The 19205-nt window shown below is 36.7% G+C and overlaps 1 protein-coding gene across 2 annotated transcripts in view; it reads left to right on the forward strand.

The window, feature by feature from the left end:
• Window positions 1-6: 6 nt before the first annotated feature.
• STARD6 (StAR related lipid transfer domain containing 6) overlaps window positions 7-19205 on the forward strand; it is a 32377-nt gene continuing 13178 nt past the window's right edge. The window contains exons 1-3 of one of the 2 annotated variants that reach the window (XM_017501112.1): window positions 7-219; window positions 2324-2417; window positions 2773-2855. In XM_017501112.1, coding sequence (XP_017356601.1) covers window positions 188-219; window positions 2324-2417; window positions 2773-2855 — 209 coding nt within the window. In that variant the 5' untranslated portion in view covers window positions 7-187. The remainder of the gene's footprint in view (window positions 220-2323; window positions 2418-2772; window positions 2856-19205) is intronic. The other variant, XR_005195841.1, reaches the window with a different exon arrangement.

Raw genomic sequence — 19205 nt, forward strand, 5'->3', positions numbered from 1 at the left:
GGCAGCCCAGAAAGAGGGACATTATACAAACAGATGTAAAGACCCACTAACAACAGGTGTGAACGTATCTACAAAGCTGGAAAGAATCCAGTTTCAACCAAGTGGTGTATCAGAAAAAGAGGCCATCCAATGTTGGTTTATGTTTATTTTCCACTGACCCTATCCTTGACCATGTCTCCATCTAAATATGTTCCAGCTCATGCGACGTTCCGTCACCAGGTAATACAACTGTTGGCGCTTTCTTCTTTTTACCCTTTGTAGGGTAAAAAGACATACCACTAGCAGGGTATGTCTTATTTTCAAATCATTAACTATTACTGCCACATAGACCTGTGTTTAATTGAACCACGAAACTGAACCTTATAGCTTCTGGACCTTTTCATTTGGTAAGAGAAAAAGTAAGGTAAAATTTAGTAGGAAATTATCAAATATATTTACCTAATTAATGGATCAAAATTATTCTACTTCTGCCTTGTTTCCTCACAGGTTAAGAGATATGGAGATTTCCACAAGGATTTGGAGGGGATCCCCAAAAGTTACTAAAATTCTGGATTAGCTCTGTCAGGAAAGGTAAAGAAACTAGGACTCTGCTAGGAAAGAGAAGGAGGTTATAATAATGGTTTACTAAAACTTTTCAAATATAGAGGCTCTCAAGTACCTGTTGTGCCTTGCTGGAGAATTAAATAAGAGAAAATAGATTTACGATCCAACCTGAAGAGTTTTAGGTGAGAGGTAAGGAAGAAATGTTCCAATAATTAAACTTTAAGAAGGTTTGTTTAAGTGCTAAGGAGGCAGGTCTTTGGAGAGTTTTTTAAATGATGGATTTACATGTGTCCATTTTGTAAAGAGAAACCATTTTGTTATCCCAGTATAGGGCTTCACACTGTTTCAAGCATTTTTACATATATTAATTCAATCCTTATAATAATTCAGTGAGATAGATATTGTTGTCCTCATTCTATAGATGTAGAAATTGAAGTTCAAAGGTTAAGCAATTTACTCAAAATAATATAGCTGGTACTAAGTGACAAAGTCAGCATTTGAACCCCCTGCTCTGTGTTTTCACCTTACCTGCCAGCTTCCCCTAACCGAAAGCAGGATAATGAGCAAAGGACCAGTGAGACTACAGTTTCCTGAACTCATTCACAGAAGAAATAGTATCTAATATCTTTCCCAACTGTTGCTACACTTACAACAGTGCTTGTCTCAGTCCTTTTGGGCTGCTATAAGAAATTACCAAAGACTGAATGACTTGTAAACAATAAATTTAATTCTCACAGTTCTGGATCCTGGAAGTCTGAGATCTGGGTGGCATCATGGTTTGGTTCTGGTGAGGGCCCACTTCTAGTTACAGACTGCTGACTTCTGGCAGTGTCCTCACATGGCAGAAGGGGCCAGTGAGCTCCCTGGGGTCCCTTTTGTGAGGCCACTAATCCTATTCACAAGGGCTTTGCCCTCATAACCTAATCATCTCCTGATATCACCTTGGGAGTTAGGATTTCAACATATGAATTTTAGAGAGACGTAAACATTCAGTCCATTGCAGTCTCTAAATTCAAGTAGGGTTCAGTCAATGTGTTTAAATTGAGTTGATTTAAACTTGATCCTATCTGAGGAGGTGGCAGTTAAGCAAAGATACCTATGAAACAGTCAGTCATGTGAACACATTGGAGAAGAAGGTGACAAGCAGAAGAAACAGCAAGTACAAAGAACCTGAGGTAGGAAATTGCTTGATTGTATTTGAGGAACAGCCAGGAGATCAAATGATTGGAGCGAGGTAAACAAGAAGAAGAAGCCAGGGGTCAGATCACTTAGTGCCACTGCTACTCACTTTAAAAAGATTAATCCTTAAGAAAACATAACCAACAGATCATGATGCTTCGTAAGAGAAAGGAAGCATGATTAATCTGTTAGAAATTAGAATTATTTATTGAATAACTATCATCCAGGCACTGGGGTAGAACCTTAAGCATATCATCTCATTTAATGCTCACACTAATTCTACAAGGTAGATATTATCCTAATTTTGTACCTTGAGAAAAATGGAACAACGGAAATATTAAGTAACATGCTTCACACAATTAATAGGTGGCAGAGACAAAATATGACCCAGGTTTCTGATTCCAAAGTCTAGATTTTTCTACTGTACCACAGTTTCTCATTTGAAAGACTGTAAGGAGAGAGGGGTTCATGCATACATGCATTCAGCAAATAATTATTCATTTATATGTGACAGGCACTATAGAAATAGTATTAAAATGTAAGATAGCACTTAAGTTTTTATATGATTATACTCTAATCAGTTGTTTTTAAAACTTTGCAGATATATGGACTATAAGGCAATTGCCCAACAAATGGCCCAAGAAGTTTTAGGCTATAATCAAGATACATCAGGCTGGAAAGTGGTTAAAACTTCAGTAAGAAAATAAATTAAATTATGTTTTCATAGTTTGTTTTTAAATAAGAAAAAATTCATTGTAAAGACTTTTATTTAAAAAAAAAATTCTGTGCCCGGTGCAGTGGGGTGCACTTATAGTACCAGCTACTCCGGAGGCTGAGACAGGAGGACCACTGGAGGCCAGGAGTTTGAGGCTGTCATGCACTATGATTGCGCCTGTCAATAGCCACTACTCTCCAGACTGGGCAACATAGTGTGGCTCTATTCTGAAAAATATATATACATAGTTTTAAATTTATTTTTTGACAAACCAGAAAAAAAAATCTTTTTTAATTTGTGTTAGTTTTTCATTTTCGTTTTAATGCATTTGACAGCTAATTATTTGTGGATTTTTATTCCCCTTTGAGAAAAAGATAACTGTTTCCAGTAAGCCTTCTAGAAAATTCCATGGAAATCTGTGAGTACAATTTTCTATTTATAATTACTGTTTTAACTTCAATGGCATTGTATCTGGAATTTCAATGCTACTTTATTAGCTATAATAAATTATTTTATAGTAATAAATAGAAATTATTAAGTCACTAGGTTGAAAAAAATGTGGTATTAGTAAAATATAGCAATTAGATACCATCCAATCTTCTATTTCCAAATCTGATGACAATCAGATAAAAAAAAAATCCCTTCTAATTACTAATTCACTAAAACAGGAAATTTCTACTTCAAGAAATAATTACTATAAAAGCAGATTGGTATTTTCTTGCTAACAATATATTTTATGGAGTTTAAAACCCTTCACCTGTCCATTAAATGAACCACTAAAAAGTAAAGTTTATTTCTTCATTTTATTTTGTTTTTTTTGAGACAGGGTCTGGCTCTGTCACTAGGCTGGAGTGCAGTGGCATAATCTCAGCTCACTGCAACCTCTCCCTCCTGGGCTCAAGCAGTCCTTCCACCTCTGCTTCCTGAGTAGCTGGGACTACAGGCACACACCACCATGGCCAACTATTTTTGTATGTTTTTGTAGAGATGGGATTGCGCAGGCTGGTCTCAAACTCCTAGGCTCAAGCAATCTGCCTGTCTTGGCTTCCCAAAGTGCTGGAATTACAGGCATGTGCCACTGTGTCTGGCCTACTTCCTCATTTTAAATAAAATATGCATTTTTTTCTATATACTGCTTTTAAATAGTTTTAAAGATCATATTATTTCAAATTACAAGTACACTAAGGGAAAGTATGTTGACTTTTTTTAGTTTTATTTTTCAGAGTTCGTTTATTGCTCCAAGGCCATCAGATCATCATAAATTTCATTCAATTCCTTTTGGAGTCCATCACAGGTCTCTTACCAGACATTCCCCAGCACCAGCCCAGAGCCTGGTAGCCCCATTGGGTATAGACCCAGAATAACAATAACTGCAATCTGGCTCTCAGGAAGTCCCATTCCTAGAGAAAGGGGGAGAGCACCAAGTCAAGGGATCACCCCATGGGACTAGACAATCTGAACAACAGGCTTTTAAGTTCCAAAGCATTCCACTGCAATAGCCTACTCAAATAAAAAGAAAAAAGTTATTCTGGTAATCTGACAAAACAGGTTCTATAACACCTCTTAAAACATACCAGGTCCCCAGAAATGGATCCAAACCAAGAAAAAATCTGTGAATTGCCATATAAAAAATTCAGAATGTTGATTATTAAGCTACTCAAGGAGATACCAGAGAAAGATGAAAACCAACTTAAAGATTTTTTTTATTGTACTTTAGGTTCTGGGGTACATGTGCAGATCATGCAGGATTGTTGCATAGGTACACACGGCAATGTGGTTTGCTGCCTTCATCACCCTGTCACCTACATCTGGCATTTCTGTCCATGTTATCCCTTCCCAATCTCCCCACTCCACCAGTGTCCCTCCCTTGTTCCCCCCCAACAGACCCCAGTGTGTGATGCTCCCCTCCCTGTGTCCATGGGTTCTCATTGTTCAATACCTGCCAATGAGTGAGAACATGCAGTGCTTGATTTTCTGTTCTTGTGTCAATTTGCTGAGAATGATGACTTCCAGATTTATCCATATCCCTACAAAGGACACAAACTCACAGTTTTTTATGGCTGCATAATATTCCATGGTGTATATGTGCCACATTTTCCTTGTCCAGTCTATCATTGGTGGGCGTTTGGGTTGGTTCTAGGTCTTTGCTATTGTAAACAGTGCCACGTGTGTCTTTATAGTAAAAAAATTTATAATCATTTGGGTATATACCCAGTAGTGGGGTTGCTGGATCAAATGGAATTTCTATTTCTAGATCCTTGAGGAAGCGCCACACTGTCTTCCACAATGGTTGAACTAGTTTACACTCCCACTAACAGTGTAAAATTGTCCCTGTTTCTCTACATCCTCTCCAGCATTTGTTGTCTCCAGATTTTTTAATGATCGCCATTCTAACTGGTGTGAGCTGGTATCTCAGTGTGGTTATGATTTGCATATATATCCCCAATAATCAGTGATGATGAGCATTTTTTCATATGTTTCTTGGCCTCATATATGTCTTCTTTTAAAAAGTGTTTGTTTGGATGGGTTTGTTATTTTTTTCTTGTAAATCTGTTTTAGTTCTTTGGAGATTCTGGATATTAGCCCTTTGTCAGATGGGTAGATTGCAAACATTTTTTCCCATTCCGTTGGTTGCTACTTCACTCTAATGATGGTTTCTTTTGCTGTACAGAAGCTCTGGAGTTTAATTAGGTCCCGTTTGTCTATTTTGGCTTTTGTTGCCAATGCTTTGGGTGTTTTAGTATGCCTATGTCCTGAATGGTTTTACCTAGGTTTTCTTCTAGGGTTTTTATGGTGTTAGGTCTTATGTTTAAAGCTTTAATCCATCTGGAGTTAATTTTAGTGTAAGGTGTCCGGAAGGGGTTCAGTTTCTACTTTCGGCGCACTGCTAGCCAGTTTTCCCAACACCAGTTATTAAACAGGGAATCCTTTCCCCATTGCTTGTTTTTGTCAGATTTGTCAAAGATCAGATGGTTGTAGGTGTGTGGTGTTGCCTTCAAGGCCTCTGTTCTGTTCCATTGCTTTCTATCTCCGTTTTGGTACCGGTACCATGCTGTTTTGATTACTGTAGCTTTGTAGTGTAGTTTGAAGTCTGGTAGTGTGATGACTCCAATTTTGTTCTTTTTGCTTAGAATTGATTTGGCTATGCGGGCTCTCTTTTGGTTCCATATGAAGCTTAAGGTGGTTTTTTCCAGATCTGTGAAGAAGGTCATTGGTAGCTTGATGGGGATAGCATTGAATCTATAAATTACTTTGGGCAATATAGCCATTTTCACGATATTGATTCTTCCTAACCATGAGCATGGAATGTTTTCCCATCTGTTTGTGTTCTCTCTTATTTCCTTGAGCAGTGGTTTGTTGTTCTCCTTGAAGAGGTCCTTTATATATCCTTTGTTAGTTGTATTCCTAGGTATTTTATTCTCTTTGTAGCAATTGTGAATCGGAGTTTGCTCATGATTTGACTCTCTGTTAGTCTGTTATTGGTGTATAGAAATGCTTGTGATTTCTGCACATTGATTTTGTATCCTGACAATTTGCTGAAGTTGCTTATCATTTTAAGGAGATTTGAGGCTCAGATGATAGGGTCTTCTAAATATACTCTCGTATCATCTGCAAATAGAGACAATTTGACTTCCTCTTTTTCTAATTGAAACCCTTTATTTTTTTTTTCTTGCCTAATTGCTCTGGCTAGAACTTCCAATACTATATTGAATAAGAGCGGTGAGAGAGGGCATCCTTGTATAGTGCTGGATTTCAAAGGGAATGCTTCCAGTTTTTGCCCATTCAGTATTATATTGGCTGTAGGCTTGTCTTAAATAGCTTTTATTATTTTGAGATATGTTCCTTCAATACCTAGTTGATTGAGAGTTTTTAGCATAAAGGGCTGTTGAATTTTGTCAAAGGCCTTCTCTGCATCTATTGAGATAATTATGTGGCTTTTGTCTTTGGTTCTGTTCATGTGGTGGATTATGTTTATAGACTTGCATGTGTTGAACCACCCATGCATCCTCAGAATGAAGCATACTTGATGATGGATAAGCTTTTTGATGTGCTGTTGCAATCAGTTTGCCAGTACTTTATTGAAGATTTTTGCATCTATGTTCATCGTGGATATTGGCCTGAAGTTTTCTTTTTTTGTTGAGTCTCTGCGGGGTTTTGGTGTCTGGATGATGTTGGTCTCATAAAATGATTTGGGAAGGATTCCATTTTTTTGTATTGTTTGGAATAGTTTCAGAAGGAATGGTACCAGCTCCTCTTTGTATGTCTCATAGAATTCAGCTGTGAACCCGTCTGGACCTGGACTTTTTTTGGTTGTTAGGATATTAATAGCTGCCTCAATTTCAGCCCTTGTTATTGGTCTATTCAGGGTTTCAACTTCTTCCTAGTTTAGGCTTGGGAGATTGCAAGTGTCCAGGATTTTGTCCATTTCTTCCAGGTTTACTGGTTTATGTGCATAGAGTTGTTTGTAGTAATCTCTGATAGTAGTTTGTATTTCTGTGAAGTCAGTGGTGATATCCCCTTTATCATTTTTTATTGCATCTATTTGATTCTTCTCCCTTTCCTTTTTTATTAATCTGGCTAGCACTCTATTTTTTTATCTTTTCAAAAAACCAGCTCCTGGATTTATTGATTTTTTTGAAGAATTTTTTGTGCATCTCCTTCAGTTCTGCTCTGATCTTATTTATTTCTTGTCTTCTGCTAGTTTTTGAGTTTTTTTTAACTTGTTCCTCTAGCTCTTTCAATTTTGATGATAGGGTGTCAATTTTAGATCTTTCCTCGCTTCTCTGGTGGGCATTTATTGCTATAAATTTCCCTCTAGACACTGCTTTAAATGTTTACCAGAGATTCTGGTACATTGTGTCTTCATTCTCGTTGGTTTCAAAGAACATCTTTATTTCTGCCTTCATTTCATTGTTTATCCAGTTGACATTCAGGAGCCAGTTGTTCAGTTTCCATGAAGCTGTGTGGTTCTGAGTTAGTTTCTTAATTCTGAGTTCTAATTTGATTGGCCTGTGGTCTGAGAGACTGTTTGTTATGATTTCCATTCTTTTTCATTTGCTGAGGAGTGATTTACTTCCAATTATGTGGTCAATTTTAGAGTAGGTGTGATGTGCTGCTGAGAAGAATGTATATTCTGTGGATTTGGGATGGAGATTTCTGCAGATGTCTATTAGGTCCGCTTGGTCCAGATCTGAGTTCAAGTCCTGGATATCATGTTAATTTTCTGTCTCGTTGATATGCCTAATATTGACAGTGGAGTGTTAAAGAAGTCTCCCATTATTATTTTGTGGGAGTCTAAGTCTCTTTTTAGGTCATTAAGAACTTGCTTTATGTACCTGGGTGCTCCTGTATTGGGTGCATATGTGTATATATATATATATATGTATATATATATGTATATATATATGTATATATATATGGATCATTAGCTCTTCTTGATACAGTGATCCTTTTACCATTATGTAATGCCCTTCTTTGTCTCTTTTGATCTTTGTTTGTTTAAAGTCTATTTTGTCAGAGAATAGGATTGCAACTCCTGATTTTTTTTGCTCTCCATTTGCTTGATAAATCTTCCTCCATCCCTTTATTTTGAGCCTACGTGTGTCCTTGCACGTGAGATGAGTTTCCTGAATAGAGCACACCGATGGGTCTTGACTTTTTATCCAATTTGCCCGTCTGTGTCTTCTGATTAGGGCATTTAGCCCATTTACATTTAAAGTTAATATTGTTATGTCTTAATTTGATCCTGCCATTTTGATGCTAGGTGGATGTTTTGCCCATTAGTTGACACATTTTCTTCATTGTGTCAATGGTCTTTACCATTTGGTACGTGTTTGGAGTGGGTGGTATTGGTTGTTCCTTTCCTTGTTTAGTGCTTCTTTCAGGAGCTCTTGTAAGGCAGACCTAGTGGTGACTGAATCTCTCAGCAATTGATTGTCCATAAAGGGTTTTATTTCTCCTTTGTTTATGAAGCTCAGTTTGGCTGGATATGAAATTCTAGGTTGAAAGTTCTTTTCTTTCAGGATGTTGAATATTGGCCCCCACTCTCTTCTGGCTTGTAGGGTTTCTGCTAAGAGATTTTCTGTTACTCTGATGGTCTTCCCTTTGTGGGTAACCCGACCTTTCTCTCTTGCTCCTCTTAGCATTTTTTCCTTATTTCAACCCTGGTGATTCTCATGATTATGTGCCTTAGGGTTGCTCTTCTCGAGGAGTGTCTTTGTGATGTTCTCTGTATTTCCTGGACTTGAATGTTGGCCTGGCTTACTAGGTTGGGGAAGTTCTCCTGGATAATATCCTGAAGATTGTTTTCCAGCTTGGATTCATTCTCTTCATCACATTCAGGTACACCTATCAAATGTAGATTAGGTCTTTTCACATAATCCCATATTTCTTGGAGGCTTTGTTTATTTCTTTTCACTCTTTTTTCTCTATTCTTGCCTTCTCGTTTTATTTCATTGAGTTGATCTTCAATATCTGATATCCTTTCTTTGCTTGGTCCATCCAGCTATTTAAACTTGTGTATGCTTCGCGAAGTTCTCATGCTGTGTTTTTCAGATCCATCAAGTGGTTTGTATTCTCTAAGCTGTTTATTCTAGTTAGCATCTCATCTAACCTTTTTTCAAGGTTCTTAGTTTCATTGCATTGGGTTAGCACATGTTCTTTTAGCTCTGAGAAGTTTGTTATTACCCACATTCTGAAGCCTGTTTCTGTCAATTCATCAGATTCATTCTCCATCCATCTTTGATCCCTACCTGGTGAGGAGTTGGAATCCCTTGGAGGAGGAGAGGCATTCTGGTTTTTGGTGTTTTCATCCTTTTTGCACTGGTTTCTTCCCATCTTTGTGGATTTATCTACCTGTGGTCTTTGTAGTTGGTGATTTTCGGATGGGGTCTCTGAGTGAACATCCTTTTTGTTGATATTGAAGCTATTTCTTTCTGCTTCTTAGTTTATCTTCTAAGAGTCAGACCCCTTTGCTGCGGGACCACTGGAGATTCACTCCAGACCCCACTTACCTGGGAATCGTCCACAGTGCCTGCAGAACACCTAGAGTTGCTGCCGGTTTCTTCCTCTGCTATCCTCGTCCCAGAAGGGTACCCGCCAGATGTCGGCCTGAGCTCTCCTTTATGAGGTGCCTCTTTGGGTATATGGGGGTCGGGGAGTTGCTTGAAGAGACAGTCTGTCCCTTATAGGAGCTCAAGTGCTGTGCTGAGAACTTTGTTGTTCCATGTAGAGCTGCTGGACAGGTACCTTAAGTCTGCTGCAGCTGAACTCATAACTGTCTCTTTTCCCAGGTGCTCTGTCCTAGGAAGGTTGGCTTTATTTATAAGTTCCTGTCATGCTGCTGCCTTTTTTCACAGATGCCCTGCCCCAAACGGAGTAGTCTAGTCACAGTCTGCCAGCAGAGGCATTACTGAGATGCCACAGGCTCTGCCTAGCTGCTATGTGAACTGCCTCGGTGGTGATGGACTGCGTCGGTAGTGGGGAATGCCCTTTCCCCCCACTGAGCTGGACCATCCTATCCAGGTGCACTTGCTACAAAACTCTCAGTCCAGAGCGTTTCAGATTGCTTATTTTGTGGGGGTGTTACCCGCCGATCCAGATCGCCTGACTCCCTGTCTCTGCCCCCTCCCTTTCAATTGAATGGGCGGCTCTGTCTCCCAGGTGTTCCAGGCCCCAGTCTAAACAACCTCCCAGACTTGTGTGAGTTTCCGTGCACCAACCTGGCACCAGCTGGAACCCCTGCACTGAAAACTCATGGTGCTTTTTGACCTAGGAATCTCCTGGTGAGTGAAAACTTGTTTGGAAATGTGGTGAGCACTCACCCTTTGCACTGTTCTTGCTGGGAACTGCACTCTGGAGCTGTTCCTATTTGGCCATCTTGGATCCACTCAAGATTTTTTTTTTTTAATATAGGAAATAGATGAAAAAATCTTCAGGGAAATAGATATCATAAAGAAAAAAACAATTACAACTTCTGGAAGTGAAAGACACACTTAGAGAAGCACAAAATGCACTGGAAAGTTTCAACAACAGACTAGAACAAGTAGAAGAAAGAACTTCAGAACCCAAATTTAAGACTTTCAAAGTAACCCAATCAGATGAAGACAAAGAAAAAAGAATTTTTGAAAGCTGGGACTAGGCATAATGGCTCATACCCTTAATCCCAACACTTTGGGAGGTGAGGTGGGTGGATCGCCTGAACTCAGGAGTTTGAGACCAGCCTGGGCAACATGGCAAACCCTGTCTCTACTAAACATACAAAATATTAGCTGTGCATGATGGTGGATGCCTGTGGTCCCAGCTGCTTGAGAAGCTGAGAGTGGGAGGATAACTTGAGCTTGGTAGGTGGAGGTTACGGTGAACCGAAACCACACCACTGCACTCCAGCCTGGCTGAAAGAGTGAGACCCTGTCTCAAAGAAACAAAAACAAAAACGGGCAAAGCCTCCAAGGTATTTGGAATTATGTTAAACATCCAAACCTAAGAATAATTGGTGTTCCTGAGGAAGAAGAGAAATTTAAAAGTTTGCAAAATTTATTTGAGGGAATAATTGAGGAAAACTTCCCTGGCCTTACTAGAGATTTAGACATCTAAATGTCAGAAGCTCAAAGAACACCTGGAAAATTTATTGCAAAAATATCATCACCTAGACACAGTCATTAGGTTGTCTACAGTCAAGACAAAGGAAAGGATCTTAAGAGCTGTGAGACAAAAGCATGAGATAACCTATAATGGAAAACCTATCACATTAACGGAAGATATTTCAGCAAAAACCTTCCAAGCCAGAAGGAATTGCTCTTCCATCTTTAGCCTCCTGAAACAAAATAATTGTCAGCCAAGAATTTTGTATCCAGCAAAACTAAGCTTCATAAAAGGAGAGCTAAAGTCTTTTTGAGACAAACAAATGCTGAATTCCACCACAGTGGAATAAAACTGGAAATTAACTCCAAAAGGAACTCTAAAACTGCAAATCCATGGAAATTTAATAATCTGCTCTTGAATGATCATTAAGTCAACAATGAAATCAAGATGGAAATTTTAAAATTATTTGAACTGAACAATAATAATGATACAACTTATCAAAACCTCTGGGTGATGCTAAGAGGAAAGTATATAGTATTAAATGCCTATATCAAAAAGCCTGAAAGAGCACAAATAGACAATTTAAGCTTATACCTCAAGGAATTAGGGAAACATGAACAAACCAAACCCAAACCCAGCAGAAGAAAAGAAATAACAAAGTTCAGAGCAAGAACTAAGTGAAATAGAAACAAACAAAAGGTTAATGAAACAAAAACCTGGTTCTTTGATAAGATAAACAAAATTGACAGACAATTAGTGAGATTAACCAAGAAAAGAGAGAAGATCCAAATAAGCTCAATTAGAAATGAAATGGGAGATATTACAACTGATACCACAAAAATACAAAAGATCATTCAGGGCCACTGTGAACACTTTTACATGCACAAACTGGAAAATCTGGAGGAGATTGACAAAGTCTGAGAAAATACAACCCTCCTAGATTAAATCAGGAAGAAATAGAAAATATGAGAAAAAAAATAATTAGCAAGATTGAAAGAATTACATGCACAAACTGGAAAATCTGGAGGAGATTGACAAAGTCTGAGAAAATACAACCCTCCTAGATTAAATCAGGAAGAAATAGAAAATATGAGAAAAAAAATAATTAGCAAGATTGAAAGAATATATTTTTTTTAATTGCCAGCAAAATGTCCAGAACCACATGGATTCACAGCTGAATTCTATCAGACATTCAAAGAAAATTGGTATGATCATACTGAAACTATTCCAAAAGATAGAGAAAGAAGGAATCCTCCCTAAATCATTCCATGAGGCCAGTTTCATCATAATACCAAAACCAGGAAATGACATAACTAAAAAAAGAAAACCACCACAGACCAATATCCCTGATGAACATAAAGGCAAAAATCCTCAACAAAATACAAGCTAACCAAATCCAACAGCATATCAAAAAAATAATGTATACCATGATCAAGTGGGTTTTATACCCATGATGCAGGGATGATTTAACATACCCAAGTCAATAAATGTGATACATCACATAAGCAAAATTAAGAACAAAACGTGTGATCATCTCAATAGATGCAGAAAAAGCATTGAACAAAATCCATCATCCCTTTATGACTAAAACCCTCAACAAAATAGGCATAGAAGGAACTTACCTCTAAGTAATAAAGGCCATCTATGACAAACCCACAGCCAGCATTATACTGAACAGGGAAAAATTGAAAGCATTCCTCCTAAGAACTGGAACAAGACAAGGATGTCTATTTTCATCACTTTTATTCAACATAGTACCAGAAGTCCTAGCCAGAGCAATCATCCAAATGGATGGAATACTACTCAGTTATAAAAAGGAACAAAACAATGGAATTCACAGCTACCTGGATGGAGTTGGAGACCATTATTCTAAGTGAAGTAACTCAGGAATGGAAAACCAAACATGATATGTTCTCACTTATAAGTGAAAGCTAGGCTCTAAGAACACAAAGGCATAAGAATTATATATGGACTCTGGGGACTGGGGAAGGGGTGGGAGGAGGGTGAAGGATAAAAGACTACACATTGGGTACAGTGTACACTGCTCAGGTAATGGATGCACCAAAATCTCAGAAATTACCACCAAAGAATGTATCCATGTAGCCAAAAACCACTGTTCCCCCAAAAACTATTGAAATAAGTCCAAACATTTTATCATGATCTGCAGGTCACTATCTGGGCCCTGCTTACCTCTCTGACCTCATTTCTGACCACTTCTCTTCATTCTCCCCATTTCACAGCCACAATGAAATTTTGTTGTTTGAATGCACTGAACTTAAACCTAGCTCAGAGCCTTCTTAGTTGCTCTTCTCTTACCTGACAAGCTATTCCTCCAAATGTTTCCAAGTCTAACGTCATTTTTATGTTCAAGATCTCAGTTTCATTTTCTCCTCTTCAGAATGACCTTCCTGGCCACTTGGCCAAAGTTCCCAAATACTACACTCAGCTTCTATTTACTACACTGTTCTGCTGTTATCTTATTCATAGCACTTTTCACTATATGAAATTTATCTTCTTTGTTTTCTTATGTATTATATGTCTCTCTTATTAGAATATAAACTTGATTAGGATACTAACCTTAATAGGCACCAGACTAGAAATAAATCACTTGTGTTCACTGCAGTATCCCTAGCACTAGAACAGTGCCTCTCAGCGAGATGCTCAATAAATGTTTATTGAATGAATTTATGGGCTTTAGTTATATTATATTGGCTACCAAATGGAAAGATATAACTGCAGGACAAAAAAAAAAACCTCAAGATAATTTTTCAATACTTATACTTTTTCTTAACATTTTGCCACCCAAAAAGGGCCTTTTGTGGTTAGCTTTAAGCATTTGCCTCTATATGTGAGAAGAGGGGCATTTCTTTGGTTGAAATTTCATTTCTTTCTGCTCTTAAAGTATGAAATGCAGACCTACCAGCATACAGGTCTACAAATTTCCCTAAGTGTTACAAGCAGTGAACATTAATGTCTTATTATATGATAGGCACTATGCTAAATACTTTTCTTTCATTTTCTAAATATATTTCTAATATTTCCCACAGTATAAGCACTATTATCCCCATTTTACAGATGAATAAGGGTCTGTGTAAGTTAACAATCTCCAAGTCACCTAGTTAATGAGACAAAAACTTAGACAACAAGACTTTACCTCAGAAGGCTGTACTTTCTTAATCGTTACTCTCTCTGACATCCTCCATACTGTCAGATATATCTGTGGAATAATCAAGGCAGATTATCCAGAGATGGATTCTAGCTCTACCTTTATGCATTTCATGCTTGTTTACCATACTACATTCTCCTCTGACAGTTATTTCCATACTACTTATTACTACCATCATTAACACCACTTTATTTAATCCTCTATTCTACCTCTGAGGCAGACACATGAGACAGTTTGTAAGTTTTATAAATTAAAACTTTCATATTTAAACAGGTTGTATTAGTCATTTTTCATACTGCTGATAAATCCCAAAGTGTTGGGATTACAGGTATTAGCCACTGAGCCCAGCCCTCCAGTATAACGTTTAATAGCAGTGACAAGAGTAGACATCCTTGTCTGATTCCTGATCTTAATAGAAAAGTATTTAGTTTTTCACCATTAAGTATGATGTTAGCAGTGTATTTTTCATAGGTGCCCTTTATCAAGTTGAAGACATTTCCCTATACCCCTCACTTTATGAGTGCTTTATCCTGAATGGGTGTTGGATTTTGTCATATGCTTTTTCCACATCTATGGAAATGATGTGGTTTTGTTCTTTAGTCTATTAAAATGGTATATTATAATAATTGATAATTCATATGGTAAACCAACCTTACATTCTGGGATAAATCCCACTTGGTCATGGTTTATAATCCTTTTTATACATTGCTATATTTGGTAGGCTGGTACTTTCCTGAAGATTTTTGCATATATATTCATAAACGATACTGGTGTTTAGTTTTATTTTCTTATGATGTCTTTATCTGGTTTGTATATCAGGTTAAAACTTGTCTGGGAAATGTTTCCTCCGCTTTTATTTTCTGGATTTTTCTTTAAATATTTGGTCAGATTTACCAGTGAAGCCGTCTGAGCATGGGCTCTTTTTGTGGGGATTATTTGAATTACTAATTCAATTTCTGTCTTGTTATAGATACATTAAGATGTTCTATTTCTTCTTAAATCAGTTTCAGTAATTTGTGTTTTTCTAGGACGTTGTCCATTTCATCTAGATTATCTAATTTACTGACATATCATTCTTCTTTTGCAACGCTTTTTATTTCTATAGGTTCAGTAGTCCTCACTTTCAGTCTTGATTTTAGTTGAGTCTTCTTTTTTGCTTAGTCCATCTTGCTAAACATTGATCAATTCTGTTGATCTTTTCAAAGATACAACTTGCGGTTTTGTTTATCTTCTTGTTTTTCTATTCTCAATTCATTACCTTCTGCCGTAATCCTTATTATTTCCTGCCTTCTACTATCTTTGTTTTAGATTGCTCTTCCTTTTCTAGTTTTCTAAAATTAAAGGCTAGGTTATTGATTTCAGAACTTCTTTTTTAAAAATATAGACATTTACAACTATACATTTTCCTCTAAGCACTGCTTTTGCAGCATCCCATAAGTTTTGGCATGTTGGGTTTTCATTTTTATTTATCTCAAATTATTATCTAATTTTCCTTTGGCTTTATTTTTCTTCTTTGACTTATTGGTTATTTAACAATGTTTTGTTTAATTTCCACATATAGGTGAATTTCAAAAATTTCTGTTGTTAACATTTAATTCCATTGTGATGGAAAAAAAATACTTTGTAAAATTTCATTCCTTGAATTTGAGACTTGTTTCATTGCCTCATAGATGGTCTATCTTGGAGAATGTACCACATGCGCTTGAGAAGAATGTGTATTCTGCTATTTTTAGGAGTGTTCTATAGGTGTCTCTTAGATCTAGTGTTGTTTAAGTGTTCAATATTCTTGCTGATTTTCTTCTGATTGTTTCATTATTGAAAATGACCTATTGAGATTTTAAATTATTATTGTGAAATGATCTATTTCTCCCTTCAGATATGTCCATTTTCTCTTTATGTATTTGGGGCTCTATCATTAGATTAATATATATTTATAATTATTACATCTTCCTAACAGATTAACCCTTTTATCATTATAATATATTCTTTTTTTTATTTTTATTTTTTTTAGAGACAGAGTTTCACTCGTTACCCAGGCTGGAGTGCCATGGCGCGATCTCGGCTCACCGCAACCTCTGCCTCCTAGGTTCAGGCAATTCTCCTGCCTCAGCCTCCTGAGTAGCTGGGATTACAGGCACGCGCCACCATGCCCAGCTAATTTTTTGTAGTTTTAGTAGAGACGGGGTTTCACCATGTTGACCAGGATGGTCTCGATCTCTTGACCTCGTGATCCACCCACCTCGGCCTCCCAAAGTGCTGGGATTACAGGCTTGAGCCACCGCGCCCGGCCCCTATAATATATTCTTATTTATCTCTACTAGTAGTTTTTATCTTAAAGTCTATTTTATCTGATACTAGTAAAGCCACCTCAGTTCACTATGGTTCCATTTGCATTGTGTATCTTTTTCAAACCTTTTACATTCACCTATATGTATCTTTGTATTTAAAGAGAATCTTTTATAGACAGCAAACATATAGTTGGAACTTATTTGAGATAAAAAAAATTACTGTCGACAATCTCTACCTTCTGATTGGCTTAATTCAGTTGCATCTAATGTTATTGTTATATGGTTGTATTTATGTCTGCCAGTTTTTCCTGTATTTTAAAAATGTGTTTGTTTTCTGTATGTCTCATGACTATTTTGTTCCTCTGTTCTTTTACTACCTTCTTTTGTATTAAGTAGGCTTTGTCAAGTGTATCATCTTTAATTCCTTTAATAATTTTTTGAACTTTTTGGGGGGTTATTTTCTTAGTAATAACCACAGGGGCTACAATATATATTTTAACTCATCAGAATCTACTGCAAATGTATACAAACTAAATTCCAGCAAGATATAGAAGCTTTACTTCTACATAGTTCTGGTCCCTTCCCCAACATTTTGTGTTGTTTTTTGTTGTACATATTATGTCTATATATGTTACAAATCAAATACCATATTGTTATAATTATTGTTTTATTTAAAGAAGTTAATAGAATACAAACATACTTAAAGATATTTCTATCTTACCCATCTAAATACACATATACATCTATACAAATATATCTATATAGAACCATAGCTGTAGAAATATATTCTTTCTTTCTTATTTGCCGTTTCTGGTTCTCTTCATTTGTTTCTGTGGATTTGAGTTATTATCTTCTATTATTATTTTATTCCCATATAGCTTTATTTCCATCCCCCTCCATTGTGTTTATCGTCAGTTGTATGTATACATGTTATAAGCCCAATAAAATGTTATATTATTTTATGAAATTGTCTTTAATCAGTTAATAGAAGAAAGGGAAAGAAATATGTAATTATACCGTCCTTTATTATTAGCTACATACTTATTGTAACTCTTTATTTGTAAGGATTTGAATTACTATTTTGTGTCTCTTCCTTTCACCTGAAGAACTTCCCTTTAGTATTTTTTGTAAGGCAGGACTACTACCAATAAATTCTCTCAGTTTTTCTTTGTCTCAGAATGTCTTTGCTTCACCTTTATTTTTGAAAGATAACTTAGCTGGATATAGAATTCTTTTTTGGTAGCTTTTTTTTCTTCAGCTCTTTAAATGTCATTTACTTCCTTCTGGCCTCCATTGTTTCTAATGGCATGCTAGCTGTCAGTCGTTTTATGATTTCCTTATATGTATTTTTTTTCACTGCTTTCAAGACTTTATTTTCATTTTCAGAATTTTGATTATGATATGTCTGGATGTGGATTATTTTTCCACGTATACTACTTAGAATTCAATGAATTTCTTGAATGTAGTATTTTTTTTCAAATTTGTAGAAATTTTAGTCATTATTTTATTTCTGTATTTCTTTACATATTGTTTTTCTTTTTCTCTATCCTTTCCTGTTTTTAGAGATGGGTGTCACTCCCTTATCCAGGCTGGAGCGCAGTGTCTGTTCTTTCCTTCTGGTACTCTCAAAATGTATTTGTTGATGTATTTAATGGTATAGCACATTTCTCTGAGGCACTGTTTATTTTCTTCATTTCTTTTTTTTCCCCCTGCTTTCCTTAGTTCTTCGAACATATTTATAATCATTGCTTTGAATTTTTTACACAATAATTCCAACATCTTTGTATGATAAGGCCTCTAAAATGTAGTTTCTACTGCCTGCTGTTTTTCCTAATTATAGGTCACACTTTGCATGTTTCTCTGCATGGCTCAGTTTTTTGTTGAAAACAATATTTTAGGTAAAATATTGTAGTAACGCTGTATACTGACTCCATCCACCCTTCCTGGGTTTGTGGTTATTTGTTTTGTCATTTGTTTATCTGTTTGGTTATTTAGCTGGACTAATTCTGTGAAGTCTATTTCACCCACAGTCTGTAGCCTCTGATATCTCTGCTCTGATTTTTTACCTGGGGTTATCTTTTAGCCTGGCTTTTTATGGATCACTCCTTGGTCAATATAAGCCATTTTGTGGTAATTTTTATCCTCTACTGTCAAATATGTATGTGGATTGGAGACTGCTTTCATAATTCAGGGAGTTTTGTGGTTTTGCTCTGGGACTGGTAGTTTAGAAGTTTTAGCCAGGGACTGGTAGCTTGGAAATTTTGTCTCCAGTCACTCCTCAGAGGATACAGCCTTCAGCATATACAGTCTTACAGACCCAGTCATGATTATATTTCATTTTAAAGTGGGTAGAATAGCTTATTGTGCAGTCAGTGATGCACCACAGGTTGTACTATATTTATATCCCCGAGTCAGTAAGGTAACAGCTCTTTGCTAATCAATCTGAATGTGGCTGGGGAATACTTTCAAGTCTGCACCACATCTTGCCCTGATTACTACTGAGTAAGCAGAGCCTACGAGTAAGCACAGCCTTACAGACCCCAAGGATGAGTGAGCTCTTAGTGGGTCACTTTAGCTGTATGTTTCCCTGCTTCTCTCTGTTAAGCTTCTGGCTGGTCCTCTTTGTTTCTTTGTTGCTATTAGTTTCATGCAGCTATTAGCCTTCCAATTGTTCACCAACAAAAAAATAATTTCTGCCTTATAGCCACGTAATATAACTGTAATTCATACT

The sequence above is a fragment of the Cebus imitator genome, unplaced genomic scaffold (genome assembly GCF_001604975.1).
Source record: "Cebus imitator isolate Cc_AM_T3 unplaced genomic scaffold, Cebus_imitator-1.0 Scaffold278, whole genome shotgun sequence".
In the NCBI taxonomy this organism is placed as follows: domain Eukaryota; kingdom Metazoa; phylum Chordata; class Mammalia; order Primates; family Cebidae; genus Cebus; species Cebus imitator.